This window comes from Oncorhynchus tshawytscha, unplaced genomic scaffold (assembly GCF_018296145.1).
Source record: "Oncorhynchus tshawytscha isolate Ot180627B unplaced genomic scaffold, Otsh_v2.0 Un_scaffold_4246_pilon_pilon, whole genome shotgun sequence".
NCBI classification, from domain to species: domain Eukaryota; kingdom Metazoa; phylum Chordata; class Actinopteri; order Salmoniformes; family Salmonidae; genus Oncorhynchus; species Oncorhynchus tshawytscha.
In genome coordinates, this window is record NW_024609831.1 from 1,590,761 (window position 1) to 1,614,327 (window position 23,567).

Consider the following 23,567-nt stretch of genomic DNA (forward strand, 5'->3'; position numbering starts at 1 on the left):
ACTACACTATCTGTATCAGACTGACTCAACCCTACCTAGACCCCGTGTTATTCCTCAGTATAGTACCTACTACACTATCTGTATCAGACTGACTCAACCCTACCTAGACCCCGTGTTATTCCTCAGTATGGTACCTACTACACTATCTGTATCAGACTGACTCAAACCTACTTAGACCCTGTGTTATTCCTCAGGATAGTACCTACTATACTATCTGTATCAGACTGACTCAACCCTACCTAGACCCCGTGTTATTCCTCAGTATAGTACCTACTACACTATCTGTATCAGACTGACTCAACCCTACCTAGACCCCGTGTTATTCCTCAGTATAGTACCTACTACACTAGCTGTATCAGACTGACTCAAACCTACTTAGACCCTGTGTTATTCCTCAGGATAGTACCTACTACACTATCTGTATCAGACTGACTCCATACTACCTAGCCCCTCTTAGCCAGTCCTAATATCAAGTACATACTACACTAGCTGTATCAGAGTGACTCCATACTACCTAGACCCCGTGTTATTCCTCAGTATAGTACCTACTACACTATCTGTATCAGACTGACTCAACCCTACCTAGACCCTGTGTTATTCCTCAGGATAGTACCTACCACACTAGCTGTAGCAGACTGACTCAACCCTACCTAGACCCTCTTAGCCAGTCCTAATATCAAGTACATACTACACTAGCTGTATCAGACTGACTCAACCCTACCTGGACCCTCTTAGCCAGTCCTAATATCAAGTACATACTACACTAGCTGTATCAGACTGACTCAACACTACCTAGACCCTCTTAGCCAGTCCTAATATCAAGTACATACTACACTAGCTGTATCAGACTGACTCAACACTACTAGACCCTCTTAGCCAGTCCTAATATCAAGTACATACTACACTAGCTGTATCAGACTGACTCAACCCTACCTAGACCCTCTTAGCCAGTCCTAATATCAAGTACATACTACACTAGCTGTATCAGACTGACTCAACACTACCTAGCCCCTCTTAGCCAGTCCTTCTAATATCAGAAGATGGTGTCCAAGAGATATCGAACTGGAACTGGTCCAGAGAACTGGATCTGTGCGGTTCTCATCCCTCATCATCTCAACCAGGGCAGTGGAAGGTAAGCCATTACAGGAGCCTCCGCTCTGATTCCCATCTCTATGCAAATGCTGTGGAGTGGTCGCCGAGCCTTTCATTTTTCAATAAGTCTTATCAAACGGCTGCCTGGGCGGCTCAAAATAGCCCAGTCAATCTGTCCCTCCTGAACGGTCCCATATATTTCCTACTAACATCTGGGTAATGGATTTGGATGGCTGTGTGTGATGGCTCAGGCTGGCCAGTTATGGACCATATCCACAATGGCTGCGCAGTTGCTCCTAAAAACCTGGGATTCTGAGCCACTGGAGAGTATGTTTGAGCCGGAATGCCTCCTAGATCCTTTAAACCAACAGCAGGGAAGTAGGGGCCATTAAATTGTTTCTCCCCACCCAGCTCCATTCAGTGAAGGGGATTAAACCAAATTGAATTCAGGTTTGGAATTTTAAAAAAACAGCCAATTATTTTTTCCATTGAGGAGGGATTCAATTTCAATTCACTTACTTTCACTTTCTGTGCCTGGCCTTATGAGTCAAGAGGATACTTCGTGATTTTGGCAATGAGGCCCTTAATTTACTTCCCCAGCCTCAGATGAACTTGTGGATACCAGTTGTATGTTTGAGTCCAGTATGAAGGACGTTAGAGGTAGACACTTCTAGGCATTGCGATAACTCTAGTTGGCAATTACAGTTGCGCTAGTTAACAACTTCGTTCAAACCGCATGTGGAGACATATACATGGTATCCACGAGTTCTTCTGACTCCTGGGAAACATTGCCAAAATCCTGAAGTATCTCTTTAACATGACTCATGTCATGAGTCACAGTGGCAAAGAATTGGAATGAATTGCAATTCTATAGACAGTTTGCTGACTCCAAGGCCTGACCAAAGCAAGGTGACTATGGCTAACACAATGAGAATATTTAATTTATTTATATAACCTTCATTAAAACTAGGCAAGTCAGCTAAGAATAAATACTTATTTACAATGATGGCCTACCAAGTGGCACAACGCCTCCTGCGGGGACGGGGGCTGGGATTAAAAATGTAAATATAGGACAAAACACACATCACGACGAGACACCACTACATAAAGAGAGACCTAAAGACAACAACATAGCAAGGCATATGAATGTATATACCTAAAAAGTCCTCGATAACGGAAATATGTAGTCCTGTAGTATATTGTTAATGATAGAATGAGAACAGCAGAATAAAGCCAATAAGCATCAAGTCGACAGCAGTCTCTCTTCTGTCTATGTGCTCATTTACCTGTGTCAGACAGCGCTGCGCGGCGGGCGCCGTTAACAAACCACACACACCCTTCCAGTCAGCCCAGTGTGGCTAGCATCAAACCACACACACAACCCCAGACAAACAGAAGGAACCAGGGTAGCGAAGCGTGGAAAGAGAGAGAGGTCCAGAGAAAGAGAGTGAGAAAGATAGAGACAAGCAGCAGCGCTCCACAGAGAGCAGAAACAGACATTAGCATTCAGCTAGCGTAGTGCAGCTTTGACGTGCCCTCCCTCCCGACCCGTATTCATAGAATTCATTCACAGCTCCCCACCGCGGTGCTGGGAGCTGAGCGCACACACACACACATACACAGAGAGAGTGTATGTATCTTTAGATACAGCGTGGTCATGTGGCTGCCGTGGAAACAAATTAGTCCAACTCCTGCTACTGCCAGTGCCGTGGCAATTTATGCGCTAAACAGCGAGAGTTGGCATTGCGGTTGGCATGCCTGGTGGACAACAAAATAGACCATAACACAGTACACAGTGTTCAAACGACCAGCAGCCCCCACTCTTCTTAAATGGACTCTTCTCCAAAAAACAGCTCACCAACAGTGCTCAAACATACAGTCCCTCTACATTCAAACACACTACTTCAACTCCAACACTTCAGCGCTGAAAGCAAACGGTGTCCTCCGCCTCGTACCGTGGCGCTGCCGCCACCAGTCTACTACCGTGGTGCTGCCGCCACCAGTCTACTACCGTGGTGATGCCGCCACCAGTCTACTACCGTGGTAGTTACCAGTCTACTACCGTGAAGCAGCTGCCACCAGTCTACTACCGTGGTAGTTACTAGTCTACTACTGTGGTGCTGCCGCCACCAGTCTACTACCGTGGTAGTTACCAGTCTACTACCGTGAAGCAGCTGCCACCAGTCTACTACCGTGGTAGTTACTAGTCTACTACTGTGGTGCTGCCGCCACCAGTCTACTACCGTGGTAGTTACCAGTCTACTACCGTGAAGCAGCTGCCACCAGTCTACTACCGTGGTAGTTACTAGTCTACTACCGTGGTGCTGCCGCCACCAGTCTACTACCGTGGTAGTTACCAGTCTACTACCGTGGTGATGCCGCCACCAGTCTACTACCGTGGTAGTTACTAGTCTACTACCGTGGTGATGCCGCCACCAGTCTACTACCGTGGTAGTTACCAGTCTACTACCGTGAAGCAGCTGCCACCAGTCTACTACCGTGGTAGTTACTAGTCTACTACCGTGGTGCTGCCGCCACCAGTCTACTACCGTGGTAGTTACCAGTCTACTACCGTGAAGCAGCTGCCACCAGTCTACTACCGTGGTAGTTACTAGTCTACTACCGTGGTGCTGCCGCCACCAGTCTACTACCGTGGTAGTTACCAGTCTACTACCGTGGCGCAGCCGCCACCAGTCTACTACCGTGAAGCAGCTGCCACCAGTCTACTACCGTGGTAGTTACTAGTCTACTACCGTGGTGCTGCCGCCACCAGTCTACTACCGTGGTAGTTACCAGTCTACTACCGTGGCGCAGCCGCCACCAGTCTACTACCGTGGTAGTTACCAGTCTACTACCGTGGCGCAGCCGCCACCAGTCTACTACCGTGGTAGTTACCAGTCTACTACCGTGGCGCAGCCGCCACCAGTCTACTACCGTGAAGCAGCTGCCACCAGTCTACTACCGTGGTAGTTACTAGTCTACTACCGTGGTGCTGCCGCCACCAGTCTACTACCGTGGTAGTTACCAGTCTACTACCGTGGCGCAGCCGCCACCAGTCTACTACCGTGGTAGTTACTAGTCTCCTACCGTGGTCGTTACTAGTCTAATACCGTGGTGTTGCCTCCACCAGTCTACTACCGTGGTAGTTACCAGTCTACAACCGTGGCACAGCCGCCACCAGTCTACTACCATGGTAGTTACCAGTCTACTACCGTGGCGCAGCCGCCACCAGTCTACTACCGTGGTAGTTACCAGTCTACTACCGTGGCGCAGCCGCCACCAGTCTACTACCGTGGTAGTTACTAGTCTACTACCGTGGCGCAGCCGCCACCAGTCTACTACCGTGGTAGTTACTAGTCTACTATCGTGGCGCAGCCGCCACCAGTCTACTACCGTGGTAGTTACTAGTCTACTACCGTGGCGCAGCCGCCACCAGTCTACTACCGTGGTAGTTACTAGTCTACTACTGTGGTGTGGTAGCTACTAGTCTACTACTGTGGTGTGGTAGCTACTAGTCTACTACGGTGGTGTGGTAGCTACTAGTCTACTACTGTGGTGTGGTAGCTACTAGTCTACTACTGTGGTGTGGTAGCTACTAGTCTACTACTGTGGTGTGGTAGCTACTAGTCTACTACTGTGGTGTGGTAGCTACTAGTCTACTACTGTGGTGTGGTAGCTACTAGTCTACTACTGTGGTGTGGTAGCTACTAGTCTACTACTGTGGTGTGGTAGCTACTAGTCTACTACTGTTGTGTGGTAGCTACTAGTCTACTACTGTGGTGTGGTAGCTACTAGTCTACTACTGTGGTGTGGTAGCTACTAGTCTACTACTGTGGTGTGGTAGCTACTAGTCTACTACTGTGGTGTGGTAGCTACTAGTCTACTACTGTGGTGTGGTAGCTACTAATCTACTACTGTGGTGTGGTAGCTACTAGTCTACTACTGTGGTGTGGTAGCTACTAGTCTACTACTGTGGTGTGGTAGCTACTAGTCTACTACTGTGGTGTGGTAGCTACTAGTCTACTACTGTGGTGTGGTAGCTACTAGGCCCAATTCTGCTATGAACGTGTACATGGTACAGTTCCACATATTAAAAGCACAGCGGGCTGTAGTGAGCTGTGGAGGTCTGTCTGTTTTCCAGCCGGCTGGTCGGTCGGTGGAGCTAAGCGGGGCATTAAACACATGATAAAGCACAGCTTTAATGGCCGCCAGAGGAGAGGAGCACAGTGGAGAGCACAGGGTTGTTGATTTCCTTCCCGTCGCAGTAAAACACCCACCTCCCGCTCTCCCTTCATAGTTCCGCTTTCATCTCTTCCTCCTCAGGGCGGATGGCCTTCCGGCTCACCCCCCCCCCCACGCAGACTGTTAACCCTATAGCTACTCTATCACCTAGAGAACACAACCACACCACACACTACCTACCTAACTCCCTCACATACAGTAATGATAGACAAGTCTCACAAAGAAGTGTTGTTTCTCATCTACTAACACTTGACAGACTGGGACACACACACACACTCGGACATACACACACGCTACACAGGCATACTCTCCATTTTTCACTGTGTCCTAAGCGTCATCTAGGCCGGCGCCGTTTAGATAATCAGGAAGTGAAAAACAACAGCGTGGTTTAGAGCTCTCTCTGATGCTGGTTCTAATTTTACCCTGCATTCACCAGCAGACAAAGACTAGGAGACCACACAGTGTATTACGATGGAGAGAAAAGAACAGAGGAGCAGGGAGAAGAGGAGGAAAAAGAGGGGGAGAGGGGAGCGTGAAAAGGCCGGGGCACACTAAGTGGAGCTTTTAATTGAGCGGGCGTGATCTCTCCTTTCTCCCTCTCCTTTCTCTGGCTTTTTTCATGTACTCATCCAGCCAGTGAGTGGGAGTACAGCGTTGAAGGGGGAGGGTGGCGAGAGAGGAGGGGGAGGGGGGGTGTCGAGAGAGCAGTGGGGGGCCTGGGGATATGGAGAGGATGTGTGTGTGTGCGCACCGCACTGGGGATGTGTCTGAATGGCTCTGTCTCTGAGGTCTGGCAGACAGACAAGAGAGGAGGATACGAGCTGCGATAACACCCTACAGCACTCTCACATAAGGGCCTGTGTGTGTGTGAGAGAGAGAGAGCGAGCGGGTGAAAGAGATGGCGTGAGCATGCATTTTTAGAGGGCAGAGCTATAGGTGTTTGTTAGCCTTTATGAGTGTCTGTATTGAATGTGCTGCACGTGTGTTTTTAAAGGTCATTCGTGTGAACTCTTGAGGAAGTAAAACCTCCAGTGTTTTTTATGGATAGCATGTGTGAGGACAATCAGTTACTTCGGACACGTAAGCATGCAAATGAGTACAATTAGGTGTGCCCATCCCGGTGTGTGTTATTAGTTCTGGCAGGTATAGGACAAAGCCTTGACTCATTTTCAACCCAGCCTCATTAACATATCCCACAACCCAGCCTCGGCACGGCAGGATTGTGAAGAGAGAAAGAAAGAGAGAGAGAGAGCGAGAGAAATAAAAAGAAAGAGAGACCACTTATGTGTCGCGACACGCATCGCAAAGACTAAAGGATTCTGAAATATGCAGGAAGTGAGTGTGTGTGTGCATGTCAAAGGGCTTTTGGCTGGTCCCCGTGTAGCTCAGTTGGTAGAGCATTGTGGGTTCCATTCCCACGGAGGACCAGTAAAATTAAAATACAAAAATATTATATTAAACGTATGCAAGTCACTCTGGATAAGCGTTTGCTAAATGACTCAAATGTAAGAGCGACAGCCGGCAGGGCTGTGTGTGTGTTGAGTGGAGACGCACTGTGTTGAGTGTGTGTTTGTATGGCGCTGCTAGCTGGTCGGTGACAAGCGAGTGACAACACAAAGACAGGAGGACCAGTCTCAGTACTATGCACTTTCTATCCTTCCATCCATGAACATTGACCTCACCTACATGACAGAAGCAAGCAACATGGTGGATCCTATCGCTTATTTTAACGGCAAACAAAGTCACAAATGATCTAGATATTCCCTATTTAACAAATACACCCAATTCATCTGAATAAATTAGACAAAGTCAAACAGCTGAATAAAATCTAAATAATATTAGTGGTGAACTGATAGCTGCTCTCTCCCAGTTATAATAATGAATAGATGCTGTGATCAGAGAGACTATGGAAATGGCTGCATGACCAAAGTCAACCATTCAAGCAGATAAAAACAACAGTCTCTTGCAACCACAGTAAGAAGCACAAACCAACGCCATGCCTCACCACAGATCCTCATTCCACTCACAAACACTGCACTCCAAAACCACACACAAATATACAAGACTCACTGTAGATATATACATCACCCACACCCACACACACACGCACGGAATTGAGATTCTGCACTGCTGCCGGTGTGATATGCCAAAATCCGAGTGTGAATTTGCATGCGTGTGGTGTGAGTGCGCTGTGAGTGTGCTGTGAGTGAGTGCGTGTGTGTGCTGTGAGTGAGTGCGTGCATGTGTGTGCTGTGAGTGAGTGCGTGCGTGTGTGTGCTGTGAGTGTGTGTAATTAAAGGCAGTCCTAAGGCTAAGTGATACAAGTGTGAAGATTGCGGGAGAGATCGATCCAACGGAGCCTCCCAGTTCTGCACACTGACTGGAACTTGTTTTGGAGGGGCTGTGAAACGAAAGCAGGCAGGCAGGCAGGCAGGCAGGCAGGCAGGCAGGCAGGCAGGCAGGCAGGCAGGCGGCAAGCCCAGCGTGTGGAGTGGAGGGGGAGGAGGAGAGGAAGGGAGGGAGCGGCGCATTGAAAGGCCCGGCCTCACAGCCCTGTCGTATTTCACAGCCTTCCTCTCTCTCTTGCTCTGCATTCTCTACAGTGCTCACTGTCTGCTGTTCCGTGCTTCGCTGTGTGCGTGAGAGAGAGAGAGAGAGTGCGGCCCCAGGGAGCTGCTTGTGGCTTATCACACTCAGGCAGTTAGAAAAGCTTCCTGTCGGGGGCCCGCTGAAGGAGGGAGGGAGCCAGGGAGAGAGGGAGGGAGGAAGTGAAGGAGGGAGAGAGAGAGGAAGCGAGGGAGAGAGAGACAGAGGGAGGGGAGGGAGGAAGTGAAGGAGGGAGGGAATCAGGGAGAGTGGGAGGGAGGAAGTGAAGTAGGGAGAGAGAGAGGAAGCCAGGGAGGGGAGACAGAGGGAGGGGAGGAAAAAACCCTGAAGGCTAGAAAAACAAGATGCCGTTGGGTTTACGCTCAAACACAGCAGCCATGTCTAGCGGCGCCGAGCGGGGAACGAGGGAGGGAGAGAGGGCTCAGGGGCGGACAGGGCTAGCGGCGCCGAGCGGGGACCGAGGGAGGGAGAGAGGGCTCAGGGGCGGACAGGGCTAGCGGAGGAGAAGAAGAACAAGGGAAGGGAGGAGGAGAGTGGACGCTACAGGATTAAATCTGCCCTCCTCCTCCTCTCCTCTTGTATAAATCAAAGAGCTCCGTCTGGAGCGCATGCCTCACTGCCTCCAGTGCACACACTACGAAGAGCACACACACACACACACTCAAAACCCTGGCCACAGACGCTGGTCTACTAAAACCAACCCTACCTTTGATCTAGAGGGAAACCATTTCTCCCACCTCCAAACTGTTTCATCTTCCCATTTCATAGAACACACTACCAATTCCCTCCAACACCAACTCTATCTGTCCTGCTGTCCACCTCAGGTAAACACCACATTCAGTTTGAGACTCTCTGTACTAGAGGTCGACCGATTATGATTTTTCAACGCCGATGCCGATAACGATGATTGGAGGACCAAAAAATCCGATACCGATTAATCGGCCGATTTATTTGTAATAATGACAATTACAACAATACTGAATGAACTCTTATTTTAACTTAATATAATACATCAATAAAATCAATTTAGCCTCAAGTAAATAATGAAACATGTTCAATTTGGTTTAAATAATGCAAAAACAAAGTGTTGGAGAAGAAAGTAAAAGTGCAATATGTGCTATGTAAGAAAGCTAACGTTTCAGTTCCTTGCACAGAACATGAGAACATATGAAAGCTGGTGGTTCCTTTTAACATGAGTCTTCAATATTCCCAGGTAAGAAGTTTTAGGTTGTAGTTATTATAGGAATTATAGGACTATTTCCCTCTATACCATTTGTATTTCATTAACCTTTGACTATTGGATGTTCTTATAGGCACTTTAGTATTGCCAGTGTAACAGTATAGCTTCCGTCCCTCTCCTCGCTCCTCCCTGGGCTCGAACCAGGAACACAACGACAACAGCCACCCTCGAAGCAGCGTTACCCATGAGCAAGGGAACTATTAGAAGGCTCAGAGCGAGTGACGTTTGAAATGCTATTAGCGCGCGCTAACTAGCTAGCCATTTCACTTCGGTTACACCAGCCTCATCTCGGGAGTTGATAGGCTTGAAGTCATAAACAGCGCAATGCTTGACGCACAATGAAGAGCTGCTGGCAAAATGCACGAAAATGCTGCTTGAATGAATGTTTACACACCTGCTTCTGCCTATCACCGCTCAGTCAGATACTTATATACTTGTATGCTTAGTCACAGTATATGCAACGCAGGACACGCTAGATAATATCTAGTAATATCATCAACTATGTGTAGTTAACTAGTGATTATGATTTATTGTTTTTTTACAAGATAAGTTTAATGCTAGCTAGCAACTTACCTTGGCTTACTGCATTCGCGTAACAGGCAGTTAGTCTCCTTGTGGAGTGCAACAAGAGAGAGGCAGGTCGTTATTGCGTTAGACTAGTTAACTGTAAGGTTGCAAGATTGGATCCCCCGAGCTGACAAGGTGAAAATCTGTCGTTCTGCCCCTGAACGAGGCAGTTAACCCACCATTCCTAGGTCGTCATTGAAAATAAGAATGTGTTCTTAACTGACTTGCCTAGTTAAATAAAGATTAAATAAAGGTGTAAAAAAAAATAAAAAAATTGCCAAATTGGCGCCCCAAAAATACAGATTTCCGATTGTTATGAAATCGGCCCTAATTAATCGGCCATTCCGATTACTCGTTCGAGCTCTACTCTCTACCCCCAGCTCATCTCCCCGTGTCTCAAAAGGTTGTCTTTCTACTGCACTCTCCTTTAAAACTACCATGTTTTGCATTGGAGAGTAAGAAGACGGGGATGAAGGGAGGAGGAAGGGAGCGAGAGGACGAGTCATGCGTTCCAAACAGCATTAATGGTTGGTTTCCTGCGAGCAGTGCCAGTCCTTTCAGGCAGCCCTGCTGGAACTAATCCACAGGCTCATTAATCTGGGGGGACAAATTAGTCATGGACGGACTTAATCCCAATATTCCTAATATTCCCAGGGTTTAGACCAGGAAAGTGAGAAGAGGAATTTTTATCCAAATTGTGTTTTTTTAGGGGCACTTTTTAAAAATATAGTTTTGGGAAACTGGGTTGGATGTGGTAGGAAAGGGTTAAGAGCTACTGGAGATTTGGAGAGAGAAAAGAGCAGAGCCATACTCCAGCAAGTGTGTGTGTGAGAGAGCAGGGTGAGTGTATGTGGGAGAGCAGTGTGTGTGTGAGAGAGAGAGAGAGAGGGAAAGCAGTGTGTAAGCTAGCTAGGCGACAGCTCTGAGCTCTGTGCCTGGTGGAGGGCTCTCACATGGCCTCTCGTCTCTTAGACAAGTGAAGGGAGAAAGAGAACTAGCAGACGTAAACTGAACGAGATGGAGAGAATAAACAACAACAACCCAGGGAGAGAGAGACAGAAGAACAAACCAACCTACTAGCACCCCATACAGCCCTTCAAACCAACACACTAGCACCCTGTACAGCCCTTCAAACCAACACACTAGCACCCTGTACAGCCCTTCGAACCAACACACTAGCACCCCGTACAGCCCTTCGAACCAACACACTAGCACCCCGTACAGCCCTTCAAACCAACACACTAGCACCCTGTACAGCCCTTCAAACCAACACAGTAGCACCCTGTACAGCCCTTCAAACCAACAACTAGCACCCTGTACAGCCCTTCCAACCAACCAACTAGCACCCCGTACAGCCCTTCAAACCAACACACTAGCACCCCGTACAGCCCTTCAAACCAACACACTAGCACCCCGTACAGCCCTTCAAACCAACACACTAGCACCCCGTACAGCCCTTCAAACCAACACACTAGCACCCCGTACAGCCCTTCAAACCAACACACTAGCACCCCATACAGCCCTTCAAACCAACACACTAGCACCCCGTACAGCCCTTCAAACCAACACACTAGCACCCCGTACAGCCCTTCAAACCAACACACTAGCACCCCGTACAGCCCTTCAAACCAACACACTAGCACCCCGTACAGCCCTTCAAACCAACACACTAGCACCCCGTACAGCCCTTCAAACCAACACACTAGCACCCCGTACAGCCCTTCAAACCAACACACTAGCACCCCGTACAGCCCTTCAAACCAACACACTAGCACCCCGTACAGCCCTTCAAACCAACACACTAGCACCCCGTACAGCCCTTCAAACCAACACACTAGCACCCCGTACAGCCCTTCAAACCAACACACTAGCACCCCGTACAGCCCTTCAAACCAACACACACTACAGCCCTTCAAACCCCACTAGCACCCCGTACAGCCCTTCAAACCAACACACTAGCACCCCGTACAGCCATTCAAACCAACACACTAGCACCCCGTACAGCCCTTCAAACCAACACACTAGCACCCTGTACAGCCCTTCAAACCAACACACTAGCACCCTGTACAGCCCTTCAAACCAACACACTAGCACCCCGTACAGCCCTTCAAACCAACACACTAGCACCCTGTACAGCCCTTCAAACCAACACACTAGCACCCTGTACAGCCCTTCAAACCAACACACTAGCACCCTGTACAGCCCTTCAAACTTCAAACACACTAGCACCCTGTACAGCCCTTCCACATATGTTATCAAATCATCTTACCTCGTATCCTAGGCGGGAAGCCCTCTGGAGCAGGGTCTCTCCTGCGTTCTTGTTGACGATGAGCCTGCGGGCCTCGGGAGGCATGGGTCGGCTGGCAGGGGTAGAGGTGTGCACCGGGGGGTTGGAGGGGGTTGGCGTGCGGTCCTGGGTCTCTGTAGGGCTGGGCAGAGGGCTGAGCTGGGTGGGCAGGGTGAGAGGGGCGGCGGGGGAGGAGTGGGAGTAATCCGACAGGGATGAAGACCTCCTCCGCTTCTCGCTGCATCGCTTTTCCTTGACCTGCTGTGTGTGATGGGGGGAGGGAGAGAGAGGGAGAACGTAAGAGTCAGATCTTCCACAGAAAGCTTCCACACACACATACTGAGATAACGCTATCCTCTCTCCAGTGGGTGTGTGTGTGTGTGGCTCGACAAGACGCTGCCCTACAGGCTCGTCCCATACTTACACATGGCTGTGGTGAGGGAACAACAGAAGAGAGGAGGAGAGAGAGTCTGAAAGAGGAACACGATACTGAGGTTATCAGAGCGCTGTCCGTCTTTCAGACTCCCCTTCCCTCTATTTTTACAGTCTGAGCTGCTCTCTTCCATCCCTCCCCCTCCGTCCTCACCCTCTCTGCGGAGGTTATCCTTTATGCCGTCCTCCCCTTCCTTTCTTCTCTCTCCCTCCTTTTTCCCTACTCCTTCCTCTCCCTCTATGGAGATTAGGGTCGCTGCTCTAGTCTAGGTTGAAGTGCTAATTATTCCCGACCACAGGTTGTGTGTGTGTGTGTGTGTGTGTGTGCACTGTGGGCCCTACACACACACACACGTGTTGGCTGCGCGGTGGCGGGGCTAATAAATGTCAGCGCTTCTCCAGGGGCCCTGGCCGAGGCCTCGCAAAGTCATTTATAACCATGAGCACTGGCTTGTCACAGAGAGATGGGGGGGAGCGAGAGCGTGACTCGACTGCCCACTGCCAGAAATGCCCCAGGATACACACGCGCACCCAATTGTTACTCCAAAATGTAAAGCTCCAAACAAAAAGCTGATTTTCTCATACGCTACCTTTGTAACACTGTTGTAACTTAGGCAGTTACAAATTCTACTCATATATCCTCAACAACACTGCAGTTACAAATTCTACTCATATATCCTCAACAACACTGCAGTTACAAATTCTACTCATATATCCTCAACAACACTGCAATTACAAATTCTACTCATGTATCCTCAACAACATTGCAGTTACAAATTCTACTCATATATCCTCAACAACACTGCAGTTACAAATTATACTCATATATCCTCAACACTGCAATTACAAATTCTACTCATATATCCTCAACAACATTGCAGTTACAAATTCTACTCATATATCATCAACAACACTGCAGTTACAAATTCTACTCATATATCATCAACAACACTGCAGTTACAAATTATACTCATATATCCTCAACACTGCAATTACAAATTATACTCATATATCCTCAACACTGCAATTACAAATTATACTCATATATCCTCAACACTGCAATTACAAATTATACTCATATATCCTCAACACTGCAATTACAAATTATACTCATATATCCTCAACACTACAGTTACAAATTATACTCATATATCCTCAACAACACTGCAGTTACAAATTATACTCATATATCCTCAACAACACTGCAGTTACAAATTCTACTCATATATCCTCAACAACACTGCAGTTACAAATTCTACTCATATATCCTCAACAACACTGCAGTTACAAATTCTACTCATATATCCTCAACAACACTGCCGTTACAAATTCTACTCATATATCCTCAACAACACTGCAATTACAAATTCTACTCATATATCCTCAACAACACTGCAGGTACAAATTCTACTCATTTATCGTCAACAATACTGCAGTTACAAATTCTACTCATTTATCGTCAACAACACTGCAGCTACAAATTCTACTAATTAATCTTCAACACTGCAGTTACAAATTCTACACTGCAGTTACAAATACACATTCCTGATGGTTGGTTATCCAGTTAATATCAATAGTTGATGGTTGGTTATCCAGTTAATATCAATAGTTGATGGTTGGTTATCCAGTTAGTATCAATAGGTGATGGTTGGTTATCCAGTTAATATCAATAGTTGATGGTTGGTTATCCAGTTAATATCAATAGTTGGTTGGTTATCCAGTTAATATCAATAGTTGGTTGGTTATCCAGTTAATATCAATAGTTGATGGTTGGCCATCCAGTTAATATCAATAGTTGATGGTTGGTTATCCAGTTAATATCAATAGTTGATGGTTGGTTATCCAGTTAATATCAATAGTTGATGGTTGGTTATCCAGTTAGTATCAATAGTTGATGGTTGGCAATCCAGTTAATATCAATAGTTGATGGTTGGTCATCCAGTTAATATCAATAGTTGATGGTTGGTTATCCAGTTAGTATCAATAGTTGATGGTTGGTTATCCAGTTAGTATCAATAGTTGATGGTTGGTTATCCAGTTAGTATCAATAGTTGATGGTTGGTTATCCAGTTAGTATCAATAGTTGATGGTTGGTTATCCAGTTAATATCAATAGTTGATGGTTGGTTATCCAGTTAGTATCAATAGTTGATGGTTGGCCATCCAGTTAATATCAATAGTTGATGGTTGGTTATCCAGTTAATATTAATAGTTGATGGTTGGTTAACCAGTTAATATCAATAGTTGATGGTTGGTTATCCAGTTAATATCAATAGTTGATGGTTGGTTATCCAGTTAATATCAATAGTTGATGGTTGGTTATCCAGTTAATATCAATAGTTGATGGTTGGTTATCCAGTTAATATCAATAGTTGATGGTTGGTTATCCAGTTAATATCAAGTTGATGGTTGGTTATCCAGTTAATATCAATAGTTGATGGTTGGTTATCCAGTTAATTTCAATAGTTGATGGTTGGCCATCCAGTTAATATCAATAGTTGATGGTTGGTTATCCAGTTAGTATCAATAGTTGATGGTTGGTTATCCAGTTAGTATCAATAGTTGATGGTTGGTTATCCAGTTATTTTATTTTATTTTATTTTACCTTCATTTAACCAGGTAGGCTAGTTGAGAACAAGTTCTCATTTGCAACTGCGACCTGGCCATAGTTGATGATTGCTACATCTAGATTGTTACCCTGAGTGTGACAACGTTTTATGTAAATATTACATCCATGTATGAGATGATAAAATGCTATATTTTAAATGGGATCTGAAAACCCCTCCATATTTAGGCTCCGCATTCTGATTTGACACATTCTGAAGACACGTTAAATGAATGTGACGCTTCTAAAAGAAAAGTAACATGAAAGACGTTACGATGCTTTCATGATATAGATCTGCACAGTGTGTGTGTGTGTGTGTGTGTGTGTGTGTGTGTGTGTGTTTGGACACGTCTGTCAGCGACGGCGCTCCCAGGAGCCAGCGAACGGCAAACAGGATACAGCCACCGCGTCTGCCCCGGAGAGATCTCTGGGTGTGTGTGTGAATACCGCAGCAGGCGGAAGGAGGAGGAGAAAGAGAGGAAAGGGAGCACAGGGGCTCGGGAGGAGGGCTGTGTGTGTGTGTGTGTGTGTGTGTGTGTGTGTGTGTGTGTGTGTGTGTGTGATTGTGCAGGTGCCGTGCTGTAGCTGCTGCGCTGGGTAATTCCTCAGGGCTGGACGGACAGACACGCCAGCACACACACACACACACACACACACACACACACACACACACACACACACACACACACACACACACACACACACACACACACACACACACACACACACCTCCTGCAGTACACTCAGTATTGTGATCTACATAGCCAGAGACAAGGCTCTCACAGACATGACACACCAGCCGAGGCCCATTCCCGCTCCCTGGGGTTGCTGTGTTTTGTGGAGAATGTGCTTCCGTGACACAGTCCAGACCTCTAGAGCACACTCACCCTCCACCCTCTTTCCCTTCCTCACTCCCTCACTCCTTTCATCCCTCCTCTTCCAGTCTGGGGCGGATTGTGCTCAGAGCAGGGGGAGGTCACAGCAGCGACACACAAACACACACTCGCAGTGACCCCAAGCACATCTCCCTCTGAGCTTTCCCAGTGAGCTCCAATAAGCTCTATAATTGTAATAATCAACATGGTTGTGATTTGAAGCATATTTAAGGAGCTCTGCCCAGGGGGGGATTTCAGCCAATGGGAACACACAGTGGAACACAGAGGACTCGATCTCTCACACACTGGGAGAGAGGATGACAAAAAAACAGAGAGAATGTTTCTACAAGAGTCTGTGCACAAAAGCGTGAAAAGGAGTGTGTGTGTTCCACTCACCTTATTCTCCCTCTCTTCCCTCAGTTCTTCAATCCCCAGCTTCTCTCTCTCCCTCTCTTCCCTCAGTTCTTCAATCCCCAGCTTCTCTCTCTCCCTCTCTTCCCTCAGTTCTTCATTCCCCAGTCTCTCCCGCTCCCTCTGGCTGGTGTGTTTAGTCTTGCACTGCCGCTTGCCCTTGGGCTTGTCCTGGTCGCCGTGCCGACGGAGTCTGGGAGCCACTAGGTCCCCCGTTGGGTTAGGGTCATGGTCGGGGTGAGGGCCGGTGGGTCCCAGTCCCAAAGCGCTGGTCCTGCGGTGTTCTTTTAGCCTCTGTCTCTTGTCTGACAGCCGTGGAGGGCTGGGGGTGAGGGTGATGTGGGGGTGTGCAGGGGCCAGGGAGTGAAAGGGGGTGAGGGCAGGGGTGGTGGTCTGCAGGGGTGGTTTTCTGACAGGGGTGGTGGACGGAGTCCGGTAGAGGCGGTCCCGATGCGCTGGAGTCAGAGGAACAGACGGCAGCACCACTAGACAGAGGGAGGGAAGGGAGAGGTTAGCTGATCAAGTCCCGGCAAACAGAACCATCTCCCACAGAGCAAATACAACCAGCTAAATTACACTACAAATACTACTTATCCCCTGGCACTACTGGGAGTGGAGGCTTTTGTTCCAGCCCAGCACCAATACACCTGGTGGACCTGATAAAGATAGAATGGACTATTGTTTGTTTCAAGGCCATGTGCAACAGCCAACACCAGAAAAAAAGTCTGTTCTTTCCCAAGCGTCTCTTTTTTCTAGGATGAAAACAAAACAAGCATGTACTTTTCTCCAAGGTCTCGTTAGAGAACGTGATGAGACAGAGGGCTGGGACTAGAGACCGTGATGAGACAGAGGGCTGGGCTGGGACTGAGACAGAGGGCTGGGACTAGAGAACGTGATGAGACAGAGGGCTGGGACTAGGACGTGATGAGACAGAGGGCTGGGAGACGTGATGAGACAGAGGGCTGGGACTAGAGAACGTGATGAGACAGAGGGCTGGGACTAGAGACCGTGATGAGACAGAGGGCTGGGACTAGAGACCGTGATGAGACAGAGGGCTGGGACTAGAGACCGTGATGAGACAGAGGGCTGGGCCTGGAGAACGTGATGAGACAGAGGGCTGGGCCTAGAGAACGTGATGAGACAGAGGGCTGGGCCTAGAGAACGTGATGAGACAGAGGGCTGGGCCTAGAGAACGTGATGAGACAGAGGGCTGGGCCTAGAGAACGTGATGAGACAGAGGGCTGGGCCTAGAGAACGTGATGAGACAGAGGGCTGGGCCTGAGACGTGATGAGAGGGCTGGGCCTAGAGAACGTGATAAGACAGAGGGCTGGGACTAGAGAACGTGATGAGACAGAGGGCTGGGACTAGAGACCGTGATGAGACAGAGGGCTGGGACTAGAGAACGTGATGAGACAGAGGGCTGGGACTAGAGACCGTGATGAGACAGAGGGCTGGGACTAGAGAACGTGATGAGACAGAGGGCTGGGACTAGAGACCGTGATGAGACAGAGGGCTGGGACTAGAGAACGTGATGAGACAGAGGGCTGGGACTAGAGAACGTGATGAGACAGAGGGCTGGGACTAGAGACCGTGATGAGACAGAGGGCTGGGACTAGAGACCGTGATGAGACAGAGGGCTGGGACTAGAGACCGTGATGAGACAGAGGGCTGGGACTAGAGACCGTGATGAGACAGAGGGCTGGGACTAGAGAACGTGATGAGACAGAGGGCTGGGACTAGAGACCGTGATGAGACAGAGGGCTGGGACTAGAGAACGTGATGAGACAGAGGGCTGGGACTAGAGAACGTGATGAGACAGAGGGCTGGGACTAGAGACCGTGATGAGACAGAGGGCTGGGACTAGAGACCGTGATGAGACAGAGGGCTGGGACTAGAGACCGTGATGAGACAGAGGGCTGGGCCTGGAGGGCCTGATGAGACAGAGGGCTGGGTGATGAGACAGAGGGCTGGGCCTAGAGAGAACGTGATGAGACAGAGGGCTGGGCCTAGGGCTGGGAGAACGTGATGAGACAGAGGGCTGGGCCTAGAGAACGTGATGAGACAGAGGGCTGGGCCTAGAGAACGTGATGAGACAGAGGGCTGGGACTAGAGAACGTGATGAGACAGAGGGCTGGGCTAGAGAACTATGAGACAGAGGGCTGGGACTGATGAGACAGAGGGCTGGGCCTAGAGAACGTGAGACAGAGGGCTGGGAAGACGTGATGAGACAGAGGGCTGGGACTAGAGAACGTGATGAGACAGAGGGCTGGGCCTAGAGAACGTGATGAGACAGAGGGCTGGGACTGAATGCGAGAGTGACGTTCTCACGAAGACATCCGTGGATCTGGGGATTCGGATCTAGAGGAGGGGGTTATGGGATACAGGAGGGATATATGAAATATGACAGACAGAGAGGGAAAACAGAGAGGTGAGAGAGAGAGAGAGAGAGGTGAGAGATTGGGTGGGCAAGAGATGGAGAGTGATTGCAAAAGGGCAGCAAGCCTGCGAGACAAAGAGCGCGAGAGAGAGAGAGCGAGCGAGCGGGGGAGAACGAGCAGAACAAAGAGAGCGAGAGGGAGTGCAGGAGAGTGAGAGCGAGAGAAAACACAAGGGAATGAGCTGAAGCGAGAGGAGGGTGTGTGTCAGCTGTTTTCCATTGCGTGCACCAACAGCGACATGAAACATACGAAATGACAGACTGGGTGCAGCTGCAATACACAGCGATACACACACTCATTTGCACGCACACACACGTGGTGAAGAGACAGAGAGGCGGTTTCAGAGTGCCAGTGGGGAGGTTTAACTCGTCCATCTGGTAAATGATTTATCGTGCTGGGCGGGAGGCTCGCTGCAAATGGCCTTCCTCCTCCTCCTCTCTCCTCCTCTGAGGATATCCAGAGGGGAGAGGCCAATCCACCACACACACGCACTCGTTCTCACACTTACCTGGTCACACACCACAGCTCTTTCCGAGTAAATGGAGGAGGGGCTAAATAGAGGAGGGGCTAAATGGTGTGAGGAAAAAATGACACATTCTATATTGTGTGCATCTCTCAAGAACTCTATGGAGAGACTGGGTACCATGACAACAATAGGCACATGTTCTGCTTACCACTAAACAATTCCTATTGTTTAGTGTGTGTGTGTGTGTGTATGTGTGTGTGCATGTGTGTCAACCTGTCTCGCAGTATGCAGGATGATGCCTATTATCCCCTAGCTACCTCTGACCCCCCCTCCCTCCCCCCAGCACAGGGAACAGTCCCCAGAGAGGTGTCGCCCACTAAAGCATGTGTGGTGTGTAAACCGCTTCCCTTCTCCAATAAGGTGTAATTAATACCCTGTACTGTTGTGTTTCCTCCAGGGCTTAGAGGACCCACTTTAAACATCATGTCACCCCTCATCCTATTCAACCCCTTTTACACCACTCAAGGTTTAACAGGGCTCTTATCTGCCTGGGGTGGAGCTGCACATCTTCAAATGAGTCAACGTACCCTGACAAACCCTGGGACAACGTGGAGGAGCCTTGAACACACCTCTAAACGCCCTGACAAACCCTGGGACAACGTGGAGAAGCTTTGAACACACCTCTAAACGCCCTGACAAACCCTGGGACAACGTGGAGGAGCTTTGAACACACCTCTAAACGCCCTGACAAACCCTGGCACAACGTGGAGGAGCTTTGAACACACCTCTAAACACCCTGACAAACCCTGGGACAACGTGGAGGAGCTTTGAACACACCTCTTAACACCCTGACAAACCCTGGGACAACGTGGAGGAGCTTTGAACACACCTCTAAACGCCCTGACAAACCCTGGGACAACGTGGAGGAGCTTTGAACACACCTCTAAACGCCCTGACAAACGAGACTAATGCAAAGGGTGGGGTGTGTGTGTGTGTAGTGTCTAGTCACTTACACAGAGAATGTGTGTGTGTCTGACTGAGGGGTGTGTGTAGCACAGGGGATGCGAAGGAGTGTGTGTGTCTGATGCAAAGCGGATATCTATTTGTGGACCGTTGAGTGTGTGTGTGTGTGTGTGTGTGTGTGTGTTTGCTTGTAGGTTCGTTAAACAACCATTAGAATGCAACACGGCTGAAAAGCAATTCAGAGAAGAGCAGTTGGACTGACACACACCTCTGCATGTTCCATACGTCAGAGGAGCCGTGAGTGCTCACACAGTTAGACTCTTTACTGAAGACAAGGAAGGAAGATATGATATCAAGGAGAGAGATAGGAGAAAGAGAGAGGCGAGAGAAGGAATGAACAGGTGACTAGCAGAAATAAATCAGAGATGCTAAATTGGAGACGCTGAGATGAGAAAGTGAGAGACAGAGGGGGAAAAAATACAATGGCTGGCGGAGAGAAAAAACCCCAGGAAAAAGCAGAGAGAGAGAACTACTGGTTGAACTACCAGTGTTATTAACGGTGGAATCTCACGCCTCATTATGCCCAGGCACGAGTTGCCACGGCGATATCGTTTAAGTGCCAGAGAGAGGTAGTGGGAGAGAGAACGTTGTGTGAGAGAGAGCAAGAGAGAGAAGGAGAGAGGTACAAGCCGTCTGTCACCCAGACAACCACTAACATATCCCCAAAACGGCTGCCTACTGCCTTCGTTACCACACCAACACCTGGTGTTTCACGTTCACTGCTCAGCCCACTCCCCTGACCTCTGTTCCCTCTGTACCCCCGAAGGGAACATACAAGACGTAGACTACGCTAGCTAGCTGGCGACAGGCCAATCTTCAAGGTCATTTAGCCAAGGCAACACGCCCGTAGCCTACAGTGAAAAAGGTGGAAGATGGGAGCAAAGCTCGTCCCCAAAATGTTTAACTAATAAAATAGGTCCAGTGAAATGTGCAGTGAAATACATTCATGGTGCTGAATGCAGTGAGTGACTCAACGCTACAGCGCTGGAGTGGCTTTTATTGATGTTGAGTCAATAAAAGGTGGAGTTATTGTTCTTTATGGACAGTTGTAAAGAACATGATTATCATGCATTCCACATCCACACAGCTCAATGCCTCCGTGACTCAACTGAAAACTGTTGTCAACATCTGCCAGAAAGGATGGTTGGATGGATGAATATTATACGAAAACCCAAACTCTAGAAGACCCAAAATAAGCACCTCTCTCGATGTCGCCGTGACCAAACGTTTCATGGCACCAGGCGTGGCCGTTGACCTCTGACCTGCGTTTCAGGCTCCGGTCTTCCTGTGAGGCAACCTTCCTGTCTGTGACGCCAACCTCGGGGCACCCGTTGGGCAGGATCGTCGTCCTGGCCATGCTTCCGTTGACCTCTGTCGACCTCTGGGTGGCGGCCTGCCATTGGCTGAGCTCCTGGGCGAGGCGGGGCTTGCTGAGTCGGAGGCCGGTCAGCTCGATACACACCTTGAGGTTCTTTAGTTCCTCTGGGACGGGCTCAGTGGGGCCTGGGGAGATGGACGACCAGAGGTTAAATCAACGTTTGGGAAACCAAGTCAGTCATTACATTTGGGTGGAAAAATCCAGTTGATCCTTTCCAAATAAAGAGGCACGAATTGTAACGAAATGCGCTTGAATCTAATGAATTTAGTTGCATTGGAAGCTCAGCTAATAAAAGAAGTTAAACATTTGTTTTTAAATGAAAAGCTGTGCTGTTGTGAAAGAGCTCACCTCCAACCCCCTGTTAACAACAAATGGGAGCAATTCCACAGAGTTTTAAATAAAGTAGCGATTCTCAGAATGTTATTTTGGGTTGAAACCAAACTGGTCTGTTTGTGAAGCACGACACCGCAGAGCCCCTTGACGAATCACAGCTGAGTGTGTGTGTGTTTGGTTTCGTGTAGGCAACTGAACACACATCACACTACATGAAAAGACTGAGAAAGACACCACCACAGAAGAGAACGACAGAGGGAGAGAGGGAGAGAAGGAGTGAGAGAGCCCAGCCACATGAAAGCAGATGAATCCAGGCTGGGGAGAGAGTGATGACAGACAGGATGGGGGGATTCTCTTGTCACTGAGCGAGGGATGAGGAAGGAGGGAGAGAAAGAGGAAGGGAAGAATAATGGAGAGGTAAATACACTGCTCAAAAAAATAAAGGGAACACTAAAATAACACATCCTAGATCTGAATGAATGAAATATTCTTATTAAATACTTTTTTCTTTACATAGTTGAATGTGCTGACAACAAAATCACACAAAAATTATCAATGGAAATCAAATTTATCAACCCATGGAGGTCTGGATTTGGAATCACACTCAAAATTAAAGTGGAAAACCACACTACAGGCTGATCCAACTTTAATGTAATGTCCTTAAAACAAGTCAAAATGAGGCTCAGTAGTGTGTGTGGCCTCCACGTGCCTGTATGACCTCCCTACAATGCCTGGGCATGCTCCTGATGAGGTGGCACTGGACTAAAGACCTGGACTAAAGCATCCGCCAACTCCTGGACAGTCTGTGGCGTTGGTGGATGGAGCGAGACATGATGTCCCAGATGTGCTCAATTGGATTCAGGTCTGGGGAACGGGCGGGCCAGTCCATAGCATCAATGCCTTCCTCTTGCAGGAACTGCTGACACACTCCAGCCACATGAGGTCTAGCATTGTCTTGCATTAGGAGGAACCCAGGGCCAACCGCACCAGCATATGGTCTCACAAGGGGTCTGAGGATCTCATCCCGGTACCTAATGGCAGTCAGGCTACCTCTGGCGAGCACATGGAGGGCTGTGCGGCCCCCCAAAGAAATACCACCCCACACCATGACTGACCCACCGCCACACCGGTCATGCTGGAGGATGTTGCAGGCAGCAGAACGTTCTCCACGGCATCTCCAGACTCTGTCACGTCTGTCACATGTGCTCAGTGTGAACCTGCTTTCATCTTTCAAGAGCACAGGGTGCCAGTGGCGAATTTGCCAATCTTAGTGTTCCCTGGCAAATGCCAAACGTCCCGCACGGTGTTGGGCTGTAAGCACAACCCCCACCTGTGGACTTCGGGCCGTCATACCACCCTCATGGAGTCTGTTTCTGACCGTTTGAGCAGACACATGCACATTTGTGGCCTGCTGGAGGTCATTTTGCAGGGCTCTGGCAGTGCTCCTCCTTGCACAAAGGCGGAGGTAGCGGTCCTGCTGCTGGGTTGTTGCCCTCCTACGGCCTCCTCCACGTCTCCTGATGTACTGGCCTGTCTCCTGGTAGCTCCTCCATGCTCTGGACACTACGCTG

At 48.7% G+C, this 23,567-nt stretch overlaps 1 protein-coding gene across 1 annotated transcript in view; it reads right to left on the reverse strand.

The window, feature by feature from the left end:
• Positions 1–23,567, reverse strand: part of LOC112237477 (BCL-6 corepressor-like) — a 103,137-nt gene that overhangs the window by 33,684 nt on the left and 45,886 nt on the right. Inside the window, 3 exon segments of the mRNA XM_042319483.1 lie at positions 12,018–12,296; positions 16,343–16,842; positions 21,486–21,788. Coding sequence (XP_042175417.1) covers positions 12,018–12,296; positions 16,343–16,842; positions 21,486–21,788 — 1,082 coding nt within the window.